At 45.7% G+C, this 17,108-nt stretch overlaps 1 protein-coding gene across 2 annotated transcripts in view; it reads right to left on the reverse strand.

Annotated features, from left to right (window-relative positions):
* Window positions 1–783: 783 nt before the first annotated feature.
* Gnal (G protein subunit alpha L) overlaps window positions 784–17,108 on the reverse strand; it is a 194,189-nt gene continuing 177,864 nt past the window's right edge. For both annotated transcript variants that reach the window (XM_045144469.1, XM_045144471.1), the window contains exons 8-12: window positions 16,265–16,323; window positions 15,792–15,912; window positions 12,057–12,187; window positions 6,318–6,385; window positions 784–2,516 (exon numbers count right to left, since the gene is read on the reverse strand). In XM_045144469.1, coding sequence (XP_045000404.1) covers window positions 2,370–2,516; window positions 6,318–6,385; window positions 12,057–12,187; window positions 15,792–15,912; window positions 16,265–16,323 — 526 coding nt within the window. In that variant the 3' untranslated portion in view covers window positions 784–2,369. The remainder of the gene's footprint in view (window positions 2,517–6,317; window positions 6,386–12,056; window positions 12,188–15,791; window positions 15,913–16,264; window positions 16,324–17,108) is intronic.

Raw genomic sequence — 17,108 nt, forward strand, 5'->3', positions numbered from 1 at the left:
TCACTATGGAGTCTCAGGGTGACCTCAAACTCATGGCAATCCTCCTACCTCTGGCTCCTGAGTGCTGGGATTAAAGGCATGTGCCACCACACCTGGCTTCTTTAGTTTTCTCTTGTTTTACTTTGAGAGTCCAAGAGGGAGTGAAAATCATTTTCATTTTATGTATAGGTTCAACTACCAGTTTTTTGTTTTTTTTGTTGTTGTTGTTGTTTGTCTTTTTAGACAGGGTATCACATAGCTCAAGCTACTTTTCAAACTCACTATCTAGATGAGGATGATCTTAACCATCTTCCTGCCTCCACCTCCCTAGGGTTGGAATTAGGCGTGCACCATCAACATTCAGTTTATGTGGTGCTGGAGACCGAGCTCAGAGCCTTGTTCATGCTAGGCTCTACCAACAGCTATGTCCTGAGCTCAATGGCAAGTTTGAATGACCCACGGAAAGACAGCAATGGCGAGCTAAGGAGTGCCTCTGCTGTACTGTCTACCAGTTGCTATCAATTAATTGGATGTGACATCTAAGTCAGGATGAGCTTATGAAGCAATTATTCAGTGCTGATTTGTAGAGGAGACTTAGAAACAAAGACTGAAAGGAAGTTGATGAAGTAATACAGGCTGTCCATCACTTCTCCCCATTTATATTGCTGAAAATTTAACTTGAGCCATCTTTAGAGCTTACTTTCCATGTAAGAGAACTATCCCTCAAGCTTTTGGTGTGGATAGAATATCAAAGCACATTCTATTGTATTAGTCCTTCTGGTGTATCCTAACTTTTGAATCTGCATGTGTAAATCTTGCACATGTGGGAAATTAGGCATAGATTTTTTTTTTTTTTTTTTTGTCTTTATATTTCAGATAAAGGCTTTGTGGGGCTGGGGGTGTGGCTTAGCAGTAGTGTGTTTGCCTAGCACGCACAAGGCCCTGGGCTCATTGGTAGCCTTGCAATAAATAAGTAAGAAAGTAAATAGGTTTTGTAATATTTCACCTTCGAAAGACTAACAGAGATGCCATCCTTACTGTCCTTGGCCAGTCACAAGCATTGACACGACTTTGCAGTGTGTGTTTCTGTATGAAGGAACTTGTTTCCAGAGCCTCGACTCAGGGATGGTTGGCCTGCTCCTGCCTACAGAATCCGAAGGAGCCTTTTTAATGAGCAGATGAGCAGTAAACATTTTGCCTGGGGAGGAGAAAAAAAAAATGCCAACCCTGGCTCCCTGAAAGAATAGATTGCAGTTTGTGCCTTGGAACTGAGTTGTCCCTGTGTGTGCAGCTGCAGGTCAGGGTAGCAAAAGCCCATGGCTGCCACCGCTGTGGTATTGGGATGACACTGCTGGTCAAGTATGGATGATTCTAAAATCAAGGAGTTTTCCATAAAGTACCAACCTGATGAAAATTGAACAAGTACAGCTGATCTCCCTATTTTGGAGTAAGCAGCATGCCGTGTGGAAGGCAAGCTTCCCAGTCAGAACGCATTTCCACACAGGTATGGCCACAACCAAGGCACAGAACTCTTAAGAGTTTTCGTTAGTAGTCATACAAAAGGAGATTGCATTTTGTGGTGTGTCCAGGTCTAATAAACCAACAACAGAAAGAAGGCGAGAGAAGACTCTGTACACCCAGGTATCACAAGCAAGAGGGATGGAGGGTCGTTCGCACACAGGACACATTTTGCAGTGGTGAATGGGACAGGTGTTCTGCCTAAATGGAAAAGGCTCCAAGGAGGGTTCTAATCCAAATGCCTGAGGCTTACAGCCACTGTAGGCGCGGCTGAAGAAATGGATTCCTCTTGCTCAGTTGCTGCTTTGGGATCTATCTACTCTAAGCTTTGGGCCAATTCAGGTTAGAAGGGGCAGCCACCTGTCATCCTGTAGTTTCATAAAGGGAAAACCAAAAGGCCACAGTGTGTGACCCTGTGACCATATGTTCAGTCTGCACATGCTTGATAACTTGAAACGAAGCATTTCCCCAAATTTACCAAGTCATCTTTGACGAACCAATCAATCAATTAATCACCGATTAAAAATAGAAAATGGGTCCCCACCTAGGCAGATTTGACTGCAGTGTCACCCAAGTGAGTGTTGGTGGCTTTGCAGTGATACAGATTGGTGGGGTTGGGAGGCTGTTGTGTTCCGTGAAAATAAGAACTACAGAACCAAACCTGGGGGGGGGGGAGGCGGGGGACAGAGGTAGCCAGAGCTTGGTGGTTACATAGGCATACCTAGGACAGGACAGATGGTAGCCTGATGACACCAGACACTATGTCCTACCATGGCTTGGGGTGGACAAACACGCACGCCAGGGATGCTCTGCCTCATGGGATGGCCGGGAGGGAGAAGAGGCAGGTGGCGAGGAGGAGGGACCGACGGCCCTCACAAGAGTTCGTACTGTTTGAGATGCATCCTCTGGATGATGTCGCGGCAGTCGTTGAACACCCTGCGGATGTTCTCCGTGTCCACGGCGCAGGTGAAGTGAGGGTAACAGTAGTGTTTGCCGTCGCCAGTGGCTGTGCTGATCCTCTGCAAGAGAACGCGGTGATGAGGGACAGCGCCCCTCTGCACCCAAGCGCAAGGAGAGCTCAGGGAATGCCTCCCGTGAGGACTAGACGAGGCTGTAGGCTGATTGCTGGCCTTACACAGGAGCGCCTAGTGACAGGACCTGTCTAGATGGCACATACCAGCGACCGGAATTCTCATGCCACAGGGGCTCAGTACTAAAGTGGGACAGCACAGGCCTGGGAGAAGAAAAGGCAGCCTAAGAGTTTCCAGAAATGGGGTCACTGCATGTCTGTGGCAGACAGAAATTGCTTTGATGACAGAAACATTCTCTATTTGCCCTGTCAATTCAGTAGACGCCAGCAGGTGCCATTGAAACACTGTTTTGTTTTTTTTTTTTTTTTGGTTTGTTTTGAGGCAGGGTCTCACTCTAGCCCAGGCTGACCAGAAACTAACTTTATAGCCCCATGCTGGCCTTGAACTCATGGCAATCCTTCCTCAGTTCCCCTCCTCAGTGCTGGGATTAAAGGTGTGTGCTTCCACACCCAGCTGAGGTGCTGATTTTTTTTTTTTTCCTTGAGGTAGAGTCTCACTAGCTCAGGCTGACCTGGAATTCACTATGTAGTCGCAGGGTGGCCTTGAACTCACGGCGATCCTCCTACCTCTGCTTCCCGAGTGCTGGGATTAAAGGCGTGCGCCACCATGCCTGGCTGAGGTGCTGATTTTTGATTGTTTTAATTAAATTTACTGATTTTTTTTTTTTTTTGAGACAAGCCCAACAGACTGGCCTTTTTTTTGTAATGAGAGAGAGAGAGAGAGAAAGAGAGAGAGAGAGAGAGAGAGAGAGAGAGAATTGGCACACCAGGGCCTCTAGCCACTGCAGTTGAACTCCAGACGCATGTGCCCCCTTGTGCGCATGTGTAAACTTGCACACTTGCATCATTTGTGCATCTGGCTTACATGGGACCTGGAGAATCAAACATGAGTCCTTAGGCTTCACAGGCAAGCACCTTAACCCCCTAAGCCGTCTCTTTATTGATTTTGAGTCAGGGTCTTGTTTCTCACCCTTCACTGCCCTGTGCCTGTGCCAACACACCTAGTGAATTTCTTTCAATATCTGTGTCTTGTGAGGGGTTCAGAGAGGGAGGTGCCTTCTCCACACAGGTAACCCCTGGCTGGCAGTGGAAGGTTGGAGGGTGTGCGGGGGCAGGGGTGGTTGTTCCTTGCTGTCAACTGTGGGAGATGCTGGAATAAACATCATCCATCTATGTCCCTGTGGGACAGCGAGGGGAGAGCTATGGCTGCATTGAGCCCCCAAACTTGGAGGTGGAATCTGAACCCTCAGCTCCTCAGGATGACTATATGAGGTTTTTGACAGCCTCAGAAACAAACAAGGGCTGCAGAGATGGCTTAGCAGTTAAGGCTCTTGCCTGCAAAGTCAAAGGACCCAGGTTCTATTCCCCAGAACCCACATAAGCCACATGCACAAGGTGGTGCACACGTCTGGAGTTTGCTTGCAGTGGCTGAAGGCCCTGGAGAACCCATCCTCTCTCTATCTGCCTTTCTCAAATAAATAAAATGAAAAATAAAAACCTCATAGCCAATAACACATGGTAGGCTCCTCAAAAGTAAAAAAAAAAAAAAAAAAAAAAAAAAAAAAAAAAAAGGGTTGGAGAGATGGCTTAGTGGCTAAGACACTTGCCTGCAAAGCCTAAGGACCCAGATTTGATTTCCAAGTACCCATGTAAGCCAGATGTGCAAGGTGGCACATGTGTCTGGAGTTTGTCTGCAGTGGCTGAAGTCCCTGGAGCACCCATTCTCTCTGTCTGCCTTTCCAAATAAATAAGACAAAATGAAAAGTAAAAACCTCATAGCCAATGACATATGGTAGGCTCTTCAAAAGTAAAAATAGAAATTATATATATATATACACACACACACACACATACACATACATACACACACACACACACACACACACACACACACACACACACATATATATATATATATGGTTAGAGAGATGGCTTAATGGTTAAGACACTTGCCTATGAAGCCTAAGGACCCAGATTTGATTTCCAAGTACCCATGTAAGCCAGATGTACAAGGTGGCACATGTGTTTGGAGTTTGTTTGCAGTGGTTGGAGGCCCTGGTGTGCCCTTTCTCCCTCCCTCTTTCCCTCTTTTTCTCCCTCTCTCTATGCCTTCCTCTCCCTCTTTCTCAAATAAATAAAAAAATATTTTTTAAAAGTGAAAAAAAGCCGTGCGTGGTGGTGCACACCTTTAATCCCAGCACTCGGGAGGCAGAGGTAGGAGGATCGCCATGAGTTCAAGGCCACCCTGAGATGACAGAGTTAATTCCAGGTCAGCCTGGACCAGAGTGAGACCCTACCTCGAAAAACAAAACAAAAAAATTGAAAAGTGAAAAAAGAAGTGCCAGGGGCTGGAGAAATGGCTTGGTAGTTGGGGGTGCTTGTCTGTGAAGCCTGAGGACCCAGATTCAACTTCTCAGAACCCATGTAGGCCAGATACATCTGGAGTTCATCTGCAGTGACCCTGATGTTTCCATTCTCTCCCTCTCTCTCAAAAATAAGTAAATAAACAAAATTTTAAAAATATGCCAAGTGTACTGGTACATATCTGTAATCCAAGCACACAGGAGGCAGAGGCAGGAGGATTATATGTTAGAGGTCAGCCTGATATACACAGTGAGATCCTGTCTCAAAAACAAACCAAAACAACCCCCCCCCCAAATGTTGGGCTATAGCTCAGTGGTATAGCACTTGCCTATCATGGATAAGGTACTGAAAAAAAAATACATAGTCAATGTGACAATTTTCCAACTGCTCACTTTAGGTGAAAAGTTTAAAGGAGGTATTAACATGATTATTTCAAATATGATACAAGTTTGAAACAATTTCAAAATAAAAGTTAAAAATTGTAAACTAAAGTTCCCAGAGAAGTGCAGCTGCTGCATCTACTTGGAATGAGGTTGAGTGGACTGACAGAACTCCTAGGATCACAAGAAGGTTGCAGGATCAGAGCCAAATTACTTCGGACTACCTTTAGCCCCTTAGTAGCCATTTATTGCCCACCTCTGTGTCTAATATCTAAAATCCACGTGACTAACAGTTGATCAGGTGTGATCCTTTTGGAATGTACTTACAGACCCACAGTTTCCACCAACCCAAGGGCTAAAAATGTCATCCGATGACATCTGAAGCCTATGGTGGAGACCTTTCCCCTTGCTGTAGCCCACCTACCTGATGGACAACCAATGTATTTGAAAAATGCCTGGATTTATATCTTTCTTTTGTTCTGTAACTATAAAACCATCATGAAATTATTAACATGTTGGAACATGAAATTGAGGTAACCTAAATCTGTGTTCCCAGGCCATGATCATTCATATTTGACTCCAGAATAAGCTATCTCTTATCCCCTTTGAGGTGACAACTGTGTCTTCTGCATCGACAAAATAAAGGGAATGTCAGAATCTGAGCAAGAACGTGGATGAAACACCCACTGAAGTTCAAATGCTTATACTTGAGATTGCAGAAGGGGCTGGCTGCTAAATGGAAGGTACAAAAAAGCAAAGTCTAGTCCTGTTGAATGCTGTTCCTCTGGGGACTTTGGGTAAGAAATCTAATCTCTCTGAATCTCATGTGTTTAAGCAGGAAATAAAAGTTCCCCTATCCTGGCTCATGACTTTGGGAAATAGTCAATGAGATCATGAGAGAGTAGTTTGCAAACTGTAGAGAACAATGTAATTGTAAAGGGGAAAACGAAAAAAAAAAAAAAAAAAAGGTTAACAATATTGCTTACCAAAAACAGATCTCGGATAAAGAACTTGGCTCTGGTAACTTTGGGATCCTCTCCTGCATCTGGTGTTGCTGTTGAAATTAAAAATAACATTTTATTTAACTGGTGTGTAGCAAGCATACAAAATGCAGAAGGAAACATAAAGTTGGGCTGCTGTGTTTTTTGCAGCATTAAAATATGTGCAAGATAAGGTAAAAGTGAAACATAATTTTTATTCCCTTCTCCCAAATCATCTCAATGCTTAAACCTCTGACAAACCATTTCTTTCATCATGCTGTGGTCTGAATGTGTGCATTCTCCTTGAAGGGTTAATGAACCACTGGCCTCGGAACACTGACCTTGGTGGACCATAAAACTTTCTGGGACCATAGCAAGATAAGGGACTTCTGTTAAAAAGCAAGCTCATGGGCTGGAGAGATAGCTTAGTGGTTAAGCGCTTGCCTGTGAAGCCTAAGGACCCCAGTTCGAGTCTTGGTTCCCTAGGTCCCACAAGGGGGCACACGCATCTGGAGTTCGTTTGCAGTGGCTGGAAGCCCTGGCGCACCCATTCTCTCTGTCTCCCTCTATCTGTCTTTCTCTCTGTGTCACTCTCAAATAAATAAATAAAAAATGAACAAAAAATATTTGAAAAAAAAAAAGCAAGCTCATGGGGGCTGGAGAGATGGCTTAGCAGTGAAGGTGCTGATACCTTATTCTTGAACTTCCCAGCCTCTGGGATACTTTTGTATTTTTTTTTTAATATTTTTTATTTATTTATTTGAGAGCGACAGACACAGAGAGAAAGACAGATAGAGGGAGAGAGAGAATGGGCGCGCCAGGGCTTCCAGCCTCTGTAAACGAACTCCAGACGTGTGCGCCCCCTCGTGCATCTGGCTAACGTGGGACCTGGGGAACCGAGCCTTGAACTGGGGTCCTTAGGCTTCACAGGCAAGCGCTTAACCGCTAAGCCATCTCTCCAGCCCTACTTTTGTATTTTATATAAAAAAAAAAATCAGCAATCCAGATGGTCAGGCTAGGGGCAGGTAATTTCTGCTCAAACAAAGCAAGCAAGCAAGCATCTCACTGAGTGCTGATGAGCTGAGCCCCTCCTCCCCAGCTTCGCCTGCAGAGCTGTGGAGGAGAGGAAGATAGCAGCCTCCTCAGTCAGTGCCTGGTTGTGCTGTCTGGATGCATTCTCAACCTCCATCAGCTTTATTCTTTTATTTTTATTTTTTATTTTTTTTGAGGGAAGCCCAACAGAATGGTCTTTAAAATTTTTTTTTTTAATTTTTATTTATCGACTTGAGAGCAACAGAGAGAAGGAAGGAGGGAGGAAGAGAGAGAGAGAGAATGGGCGCGCCAGGGCTTCCAGCCACTGCCAACGAATTCCAGACGTGTGCAACCCCTTGTGCATCTGGCTAACATGGGTCCTGGGGAATGGAGCCTTGAACCGGGGTCCTTGGGCTTCACAGGCAAGTGCTTAACTGCTAAGACATCTCTCCAGCCCCAGACTAGTCTTTTTTATGTGTGTGTGAGAGAGAGAGAAAGAGAGAGAGAGAACTGGCATGCTAGGGCCACAGCCACTGCAATCAAACTCCAGATGCTTGCTCCACCTAGTGGGCATGTACGACCTTGCACTAGCCTCACCTTTGGCATCTGGCTAACATGGGATCTGCAGAGTTGAACATGGGTCCTTAGGCTTTGCAGGCAAGTGCCTTAACTGTTAAGCCATCTCTCCAGCCTGGCCTTCTTTATGCAAAAGAGAGGGAATTAGTGCACCAGGACCTCAGCCACTGAAACTAAACTCCAGACACATGTGCACATGTGTGACCTTGTGTCCTTACATCACATTGTGCATCTGGCTTGTGGGACGTGGAGTGTCAAACATGGGTCCTTAGGCTTCGCAGGGAAGTGGCTTGACCCCTAGGCCATTCTTCAACCCCAGCCTTACTCTTAGGAAGACTCCCTTCCTGTTCCTAAACCGACTTAGGCCTTGGACCCTAGAAAGGCCACTGTGGCAGACCATCTGCATCTCAGGTCCAGTGCTGAAACCCTAACAGGTGATGAAGTCCCCACCTTTAAAGATGCTTGGTTCATTTGCCTGCAGGAACTGGATACTGGCTTTCTTCAGGGATGACTTACAGACACTAAACTGGACATATTTAAAATGTGTGCTGGGCATGGTGGCACACACTTTTAATCCCAGCACTCGGGAGGCAGAGGTAGGAGGATTGCCATGAGTTTGAAGTCACTCTGAGACTACAATAGTGAATTCCAGGTTAGCCTGGGCTAGAGTGAAACCCTACCTTGAATCTATCTATCATCTCTCTATCTCTCTCTCTCTCTCTCTCTCTCTCTCTATCTATCTATCTATCTATCTACTTACCTACCTACCTACCTACCTACCTACCTACCTACCTACCTACCTATATAAAGCTTACCAGCCTAGGTTTGATTCCCCAGTACCCACATAAAGCCAGATGCACAAGATTGCATACACGATCTGGAATTCGTTGGCAGTGACAAGAGGCCCTGGTGTGCCCATTCTCTTTTTCCCCTCATAAAAAAAAATAAAATGTGCAATTTGATACATTTTGACGTTCCTTTGTTCATCAACATTGTGATTAAAATAATGAGCTATCAAAATGACCATGTATTCAGCACCTCCAAAGGTGTTACCATCTCTCTCTGCGGCCCCTCCTTCCCATTCCTAAGCAAGCAAATGGGCTCTTGGCACTATGGACTCTTCTTTATTTTCTAGACTACACACACACACACATGCAGCCTGTGGGCTCCTTGGCTTGGAGTTTTTCCCTTTGCATAATTGTTGTACGCCCCATCCATGCTAATGCATGGACCCCTACTTTGTTGCTGTTCTTGCAGAGCAGGTCAGGACTGGGAACTACCAAGTTAAATGGTAAGTCCAGGCTGCCAACAGTTGCCACCCATGCCAGGGAGAGACCGGATTTGACACGTTACAGGTGAGCATTAGCCACTAGGCCCGGTAGCTGGATCCTAGCTCCCCTCAGGTAGAACAGTGGCTGGGCAGAGCAGGTCAGCTGCTGAGGCTGGGCCCCTTATGCAGAGCAAAGCAAGCAGGGTCTAGCAGTGTTTCATAACAATGGCTGTGACAAGTTTAGAGAATGTTCTGAAAAGGTCAGTATTTATATCCAGGGAGACTAGGCTATGGCAGTCGCCGAGATGAGGGGAATAAAGCCATGACTGAGACCTGGAATGGGGAAAGAAGAAAGAGGCTGGAGAGGGCAATGTTCAGAGGTGACTCCATAGGACGCAGCTATTGCCTGGACTTGGGAAAGGCCAGGGACAGGAAGCAGCTCAGGGGGAGGGGAAAGACAGCCCCCCGGGAAGAGCTATAGCCAGGATTGAGTAGTTTTCCTGAAGCACCAGCCCCTAAACTTGGCCTACAGTGCCTGGCCAGGCTGTAAAGTCACATCAAAGATGGTGCTGGGGCTGGAGAGATGGCTTAGCGGTTAAGCGCTTGCCTGTGAAGTCTAAGAACCCCGGTTCGAGGCTCGGTTCCCCAGGTCCCACGTTAGCCAGATGCAGAAGGGGGCGCACGCGTCTGGAGTTCGTTTGCAGTGGCTGGAGGCCCTGGCGCGCCCATTCTCTCTCTCTCTCCCTCTATCTGTCTTTCTCTCTGTGTCTGTCACTCTCAAATAAATAAATAAAAAATGAACAAAAAAAAAAAATAAAAAGATGGTGCTGAACCTCAGTGAGCTCTGGGTAGGTTCTGACCTCAACAAGGGCCTGCAGCCAGAGCTGGTGCTGACCTGGAGCATAGACACTGTGGGGTCTTCATGGCACCTTCATGGTGCCTATGGGATCTTGATTTCCTTATGTCACCTCTGTCCCCGTGGGAAAAATAACAGAAAGTTCCAACCTAGGGTTAGTGGGCACGGGTCAAGTGAGGTATCTAATCACAAAATGCTCAGTTGGTACTAAAGTAAACAAATTATTTACACTCCACAGGGCTGGGGAAATGGCTTAGTGGTTAAGGTGTTTGCTTGTGAAGCCTAAGGACTCAGGTTCAATTCCCCAGGACCCATGTAAGCCAGATGCACAAGGGGCACATATGTCTGGAGTTTGTTTGCAGTGGCTGGAAGTCCTGGCACATCCATTCTCTCTTTCTCTCTGCCTCTTCCTCTCTCTCTCAAATAAATAAAAAAAATACTAAAAAAAAAAAAAAAGAAATTATTCACACCCCCAGATTCTCCTCATGTTACAGTTTTCACAGAAAAATCAAACTCTAAACCTCAATAGGACATTTGAATTGTCCCTCATATGAAAATCTAAAAATCCAAACGCTTCCAAATTTGCTAACCTTTTGTGTACTGGCATTGTGAAAAGTAGTGAGATGTGCTGTCTTTTCTGTCAAAGGTTTAAAAAAGATAGAGAAACCCAATTCTGGAAGGACACCATTCTTAGGGAAGCCCCCTTCACGAGTCAGCCATGCTGGAAACCAAGATAGTCACCAAAGGGAACCCTTGGGGGTACAGCTTCTATTTCTACACATGGTAAAAGGTCCCCAAACTGTCCTTCTGAGAAACCATGTTTTTACATTTTAGCCAATTGCATGAGACTGTGAGGCCAAAATCTGACTCACAGCAACACCTAGGACTCTGCTTCTGTTCGGAAATGTAAAACACAAGTAGACCCTTGTTTTTTTTTTCTTTTTTTCTTGTTTTTCAAGGTAGCGTCTCACTCTAGCCCAGGCTGGCCTGGAATTCACTATGTAGTCTCAGGGTGGCCTCGAACTGATGGTGATCCTCCTACCTCTGCCTCCCAAGTGCTGGGATTAAAGGCATATGCCACCACACCTGGCTGACCCTTGCTTTTTATTTGCTGGCAGAAACTCTTTAAAAAGCTATGCACCCTTCTGCAGAAGTAAACATTTCCTTGCCAATATACTTCTGATTATGTGGTCATTCTCAATGCTAGACTCCTTTTTTCCTCTTTTCTCCTCCTCCTTCTTTTTAAAAATATCTTATTTTTATTTATTTGACAGAGAGAAAGAGGGAGAAAGACAGGGAGAGAGAGAATGGGTGTGCCAGGGCTCCAGCCACTGCAAATGAACTCCAGATGCATGCACCCCCTTGGGCATCTGGCTTACATGGGTCCTGGGGAATAGAACCAAGGTCCTTTGGCTTTGCAGGCAAATGCCTTAATTGCTAAGCCATCCCTCCAGCTCCCCCCCTTTTTTGAGGTAGGGTCTTACTCTAGCCCTGGCTGACCTGGAATACACTGTAGTCTCAGGCTAGCTTCTAACTCATAGTGATCCTCCTACCACTGTCTCCTCAGTACCGGGATTCAAAGTGTGCACCACCATGCTCAGCTTGCTCGACTCATTTCTTCTTCTTTTTTATTTTTATTTTTCATTTCTACTGTGATGCCACAAGTGGGAAGCTCCATACCTACCTGCTATTATGAGTCAAACCCCAGGAACACTGTGTGTAGAAGGTTCATGTCCAAAATCAATGAATTTTGTGTTTAAACTTGGGTCACATCCTCTAGATGTGAAAATATCCAAAACATTTGTTAAATTCTGAAAGCCAGAACACTTCTGGTTCCAGGAGTTTTGGATAAGGGCTATTCACTCAGTTCTCTTGCTCTTTAGAATGGACCACAGACAGAGCATGATTTCAATTGAGGGATTTCTCAGATTCATCAGCCACATTATAGGACTACTGGAAAAGCAGCTGCAAGTCCTCTATCATGCCTGAGATCCGTGTTTACACATCTTACCATCTTCGGGAACAGTATAATTTGCATACTCTGGGAAATAGTCTTCGATTTTTGATTTCCCCGCCAAGACTTTTTCTGCCAGCATGTCCTGTTTGTTCAAGAACAAGATGATAGAAATGGTCCGTAGCCACCTAGAGAGGAGCAAGGAGCACATGAAGTTCATACAGACTCATATGGTGAAAGCACCTCTACTATTGCAGGTGTTAAAAGGGGAAACACAGAGCTCAAATGGAGATAGCTTAGTGGCAGGGTGCTTGTCAAGCATGAGGCTGAATTCACCCCCCTCCCGAAAAAAAAAAAAAAAACAAGTAGGAAGGGTGGTGGTGGGGCTGGAGAGATTGCTTAGTGGTTAAGGCACTTGCCTGTGAAGCCTAAGAACTCATGTTTGAATCTCCAGGTCCCATGTAAGCCAGACGCAAAGTGATGCATGTGTGCCATGTCTTACATGTGCCACAAGGGGGCACACGTATCTGGAATTTGTTCACAGCGGCTGAAAGGCTCTCGCACGCCCATTCTCTCTCTGCCTCTTTCTCAAAAATACAATTTAAAAAAGGTGGTGGTGGGGTGAGGGAAGGATTTCCATTTTCCCAAAACATACAGGATTTGTCATCATTATTCCCATTCTATGCATGACCAAAGGCAAGCATTGGTAGTTAATTTAGCAGTTCAGTACTTGACTTTTACTGGGGATATAGAGGTACTGGTACCAAAGCAGAGGTCTGCTCATGTCATGTATGCACCTGGAGTTCTGTGATGTGATTCAGAAAGCTCACCGTGACAGAAGTTAAAGTGCTCACAGCAGAGTGCCCAATAACTCACTAGGCAATCACGTGGGGTTTAATTAGCAGCTTGCGAGGGTCTTTCCTCTGCCCCATCCCTGAGCACGTGGGGAGCAGGGCATTAATCAGAACTAGACTCACAACATGTTACAGGACAAGCTTAAGGGAGGTGGCTTGGGAACAGAGGTGGTGAGGTATGAGAAACACTGTTCCCTCTGCTTCAAGAAACAAGGCTGAGACTGGGCTAGAAGGAGCTTAGCTGTGCAAACGAAGCTCTCAGAAATTCTATGAGGCCCAATGGGTCATCAGTCCACAGGAATCTTACCACATATTGTAAATGCAACCCATTTTACCCTCAAGTGGAATTAGTTTGGCTATTGCTTTCAGTAATATAAACTTTGTAGATGATATAGTCATAATAATGTATTATTTTAAATTATAGAAAAAATATAAAAATAATCAAATGCAATTATGCAAAGAAATAATTACTATTAGATTTTTATAGATTTATGTCAAGACTTTTTTTTTCTATTCTAATACATACAAAGATAAGATCATGATTTGTCTTTTCAGTATTAGGGGCCTTGTGTATGCTGGATAAGTGCTCTGCCACTGACTCCTGATACAGTCGTTATCATCCATCCATCTCTCTATCTACCATCTATCTATCACTTCTCCTTCCTCCTTCTTTTTGCTCTTCTTCTTTTAAGCTGCTTCTTTTTTTGCTGGGGAGGATAGGATTTTGCTTTTTTATTGTTTTTTAAGAGGAAGGGTCTCATTCTAACCCAGGCTGGTCTGGAACTCATTCTGTAGCCCCCAAAGGGCCTCCAACTCCCAGAAATCCTCCTACTTCAGCTTCCTAAGTGTTAGGATTAAAGATATGAGCCACCAAGTCTGGCCAGGATCTTACTCTTACCTTTCTCTCTTTCTCTCTCTCTCTTTCTTTCTTATAAGCATGCAAGAAAGAGAGAATGTGAGAGAGAAAATTGGCATGCCAGGGCCTCCAGCCACTTCAATTGAACTTCAGACGTGTGTGTCACCTTGTGCGCATGTGCGACCTTGTACGCTTGTATCACCTGTGTGTCTGACTTATGTAGGATCTGGAGAGTTGAACTTGGGTCCTTAGGCTTTGCAGGTAAGTGCCTTAACCACTAAGCCATCTCTCCAGTCCAAGGATCTTACTTTTTATGCGAGGCTGGCATAGAACTTCACTATGTAGCCCAGGCTGGCCTTGCACTTGTGGTGATCTTATTGCTTCAACCTCCTGAGTGCTGGGATTACAGGCATTCACCACCACACCCAGATTTAATTTTTTTTTGTCTTGCTTTTATCATTCTATCTATCTACCTATCTATCATATTTTCTATCATCCACCATTATTTCTTCTTTCTCTTTTTCTCCTTTTTCCCCTCTTCCCTCCCTACCTTCCTTCTTTCTTTTTGCTTATGTGTGTACATGTGGTGTGTGTGTTGTATGCATGTGTATGTGTTGTGCTCACCTGTGGTGGTTGGAATGATGTCCTGCCCCATTGCTCTTTCACCTATAATTTTTACTTTCTTTCTTTTTTTTTTTTTTTTTTTGAGGTAGGGTCTCACTCTAGTCCAGGCTGACCTGAAAGTCACTATGTAGTCTCAGTGTGGCCTCGAACTCATGACGATCCACCTACCTCTGCCTTCCAAGTGCTGTGATTAAAGGTGTGCGCCACCATGTCAGGCCTTTACTTTCTTTTTTTCAAGGCAAGGTCTCATTCTATCACTTTAGCCCAGGCTGACCTGGAACTCACTCTGTAGTTCCAGGTTGGCCTCAAATGCACAGTGATCCTCCTACCTCTGCCTCCCAAGTGATGCAACACCTGGTTCCTCCACCTGTTCTTACTTGAGGCAGAGCTTGCTGGAGTGTGTGTGTGTATGTGTACACATGCACGTGGGTGTGCACGCTCAGGCAACTTTCCAGTCTCTGTTCCCCTACTGAACTGGGCATTTTAACACAAGATATGCAGTATTATGAATGTACTTTTTTTTATTTTTTGAGGTATGGTCTCATTCTAGCTGTGGCTGACGTGGAACTCACTTTGTAGCCCCAGGCTAGCTTCAAATTCATAGCCATCTTCCTACCTCTGCCTCCCCAGGGCTGAGATGAAAGCTGCGCACCATGAATATATTTTTAACAAAAGATCTGTGATTCAGTGGGAAGTCTGAGCTTAGCATTCTTGTGAGAATGTGCATGCAGGTGTGCCTGTCCTATGCATGCATGTGCAGAAGCCACAGGAAGATATCACGTGTTCTCTACTGCTCCCTCCACCCAAGACAGTCTGTCATTGAACCTGGAGCTCTCTGCTTTTTGGGTAGACTGTCTGACCAGAGTCTCAGTGATCCTCCTGTTTCTGGCCATCCTTCCCCACCAGCACTGGGGTTAGAGGCATGTGTGACTATGCCTGACGTTTTCTTTTTTTTTTAATTATTTGCATAGGGGAGAGAGAGAATGAGAATGAGCTCATGCTTGGATACTGGGGAATCAAACCTGGGCTGGTAGGCTCTGCAAGCAAGTGCCTTTAATCACTGAGCCATTTCCCCAGCCCATGTCTGTCTTAAAAAATATTTATTTTTAGAGAGAGCGAGATAGAGAGACAGAAAGAGAGAGAGAGGGGGGGGGGAGGGATACAGAATTGATGCGCCAGTGCCTCAGCCACTGAAATTGAACTCTAAATGTGTGTGCCACCTAGTGGGCATGTGTGACCTTGCACTTGCTTCACCTTTGTGCATCTGGCTACTGTGGGATCTGGAGAGTTGAACATGGGTCTTTAGGCTTCACAGGCAGATGCCTTAATCGCTGAGCCATCCTCTATGTCTGGCTTTTTATGTAAGTGTCAGGAATTGGAACTCAGGATCTCATGCTTGAGCAGCAAGTGCTCTTGCCCACAGCCATCTTCCCAGCCCCTGAATATCATTTTTATAACCTGTTGTTCCAGATGCTTTCGAAAAGGTCCAGTGATTCTCTCAGCCTGTTGGTGTTGTTATCTTCCCGGATCACCATGTTGTAGCTACTGCAGGCCGCGACGTAAATGATGGCAGTGACATCTTAGAGCGGGAGAAGAGAAAAGGGAAGTACCTTGGCTGCACAATGTCAGCTGCTTTGGGATTAGGGTCAAGTACATACCCAGTAACTACTCAGGTTCCACACACTCACTCAGGGATTATAAGGAAGACCTGACTGTAGGACACGTGCATAGATGGGTGTCGCTGCACATGAAAAGGGGGCCAACTCAAGACAGTTGTAAATCTGGAGTGCATATGAGATGCATATGTAAGGGAAGGGCATGATTATATACAATGTGCCAGACTTTCCGGTTACAGTTATACTAGGAACAGCTGGACACAGTAGTGGGAGTCAGTTGGCATCCAGCCCCATGTCTCTAGAGTGTGGAATCACCATTAAAGCACTGGATCCATTTTCTTCTCTCATCCCTCTGGCCGCCAACATCAAACATGCTGTGAAAGAATAGCGGAAAGACAATTATTCAGGGGATCCGGGAGAACAGGGGACACTTGTTTTCGCATGTATCCTTTGTTGCTGGAAAGCTTTACTGCTCACGGTGTTCCATCAGTCCCAGATGATCTTGGGCTAACGCTTAGGCAGCCTCTGCCAGCCTCAGTCCTTCCTCAGTCATCCTACAGGATGCTTGCGGGAGTCAGTGATAAGGCAGAGAGCAGCCAGCTTGTTGTCTAGGGCCCCACCGTGAGTGCCCGACAGATGTGACAGTTTCTGGTTTACACCACATCTAGTCTGTCTGGGGCAAAGCCTGCTGATGTTCCGTTCTAGCGCTCAGGACTCCATCTCGCCTTCCCTGGGGAAGTGTGAGGCGTTTCTTCTTCCTACTACATCCACACCCCTCTCCACCAGGGGACCTCTGCCCAGGTGCTAGAACATACAGCGGTAGGAAGGGGCTTGAGAAAAACATATAAATTCCAAGGAGCAGGATGTTTTTAAACAAACCCTAGTGTGGTGCAAAACTCTGTGGTTATAATAATTCCCCCCGGCCAGAGGGCAGCACTGCCCATCAGGCTGGCTTCGTAGTCACAGGGCAGGTCTCAACAGTAGGCCTCGCTGGCTCTTTTCCAGCCTGCGCATCCTGATGGCGGCCCATGCTGGGTTCTTCCAAGTTACTGAAGTAGCGCCCATCATCGGAGCACGGGGGAGTGTTGTGGGAGTCTCAGGACACTTAACAACACATTAACTCACTCCCTGTCTAAGGGACCTCACCATTGGTAAGGAA

Source organism: Jaculus jaculus, chromosome 2 (assembly GCF_020740685.1).
Source record: "Jaculus jaculus isolate mJacJac1 chromosome 2, mJacJac1.mat.Y.cur, whole genome shotgun sequence".
In the NCBI taxonomy this organism is placed as follows: domain Eukaryota; kingdom Metazoa; phylum Chordata; class Mammalia; order Rodentia; family Dipodidae; genus Jaculus; species Jaculus jaculus.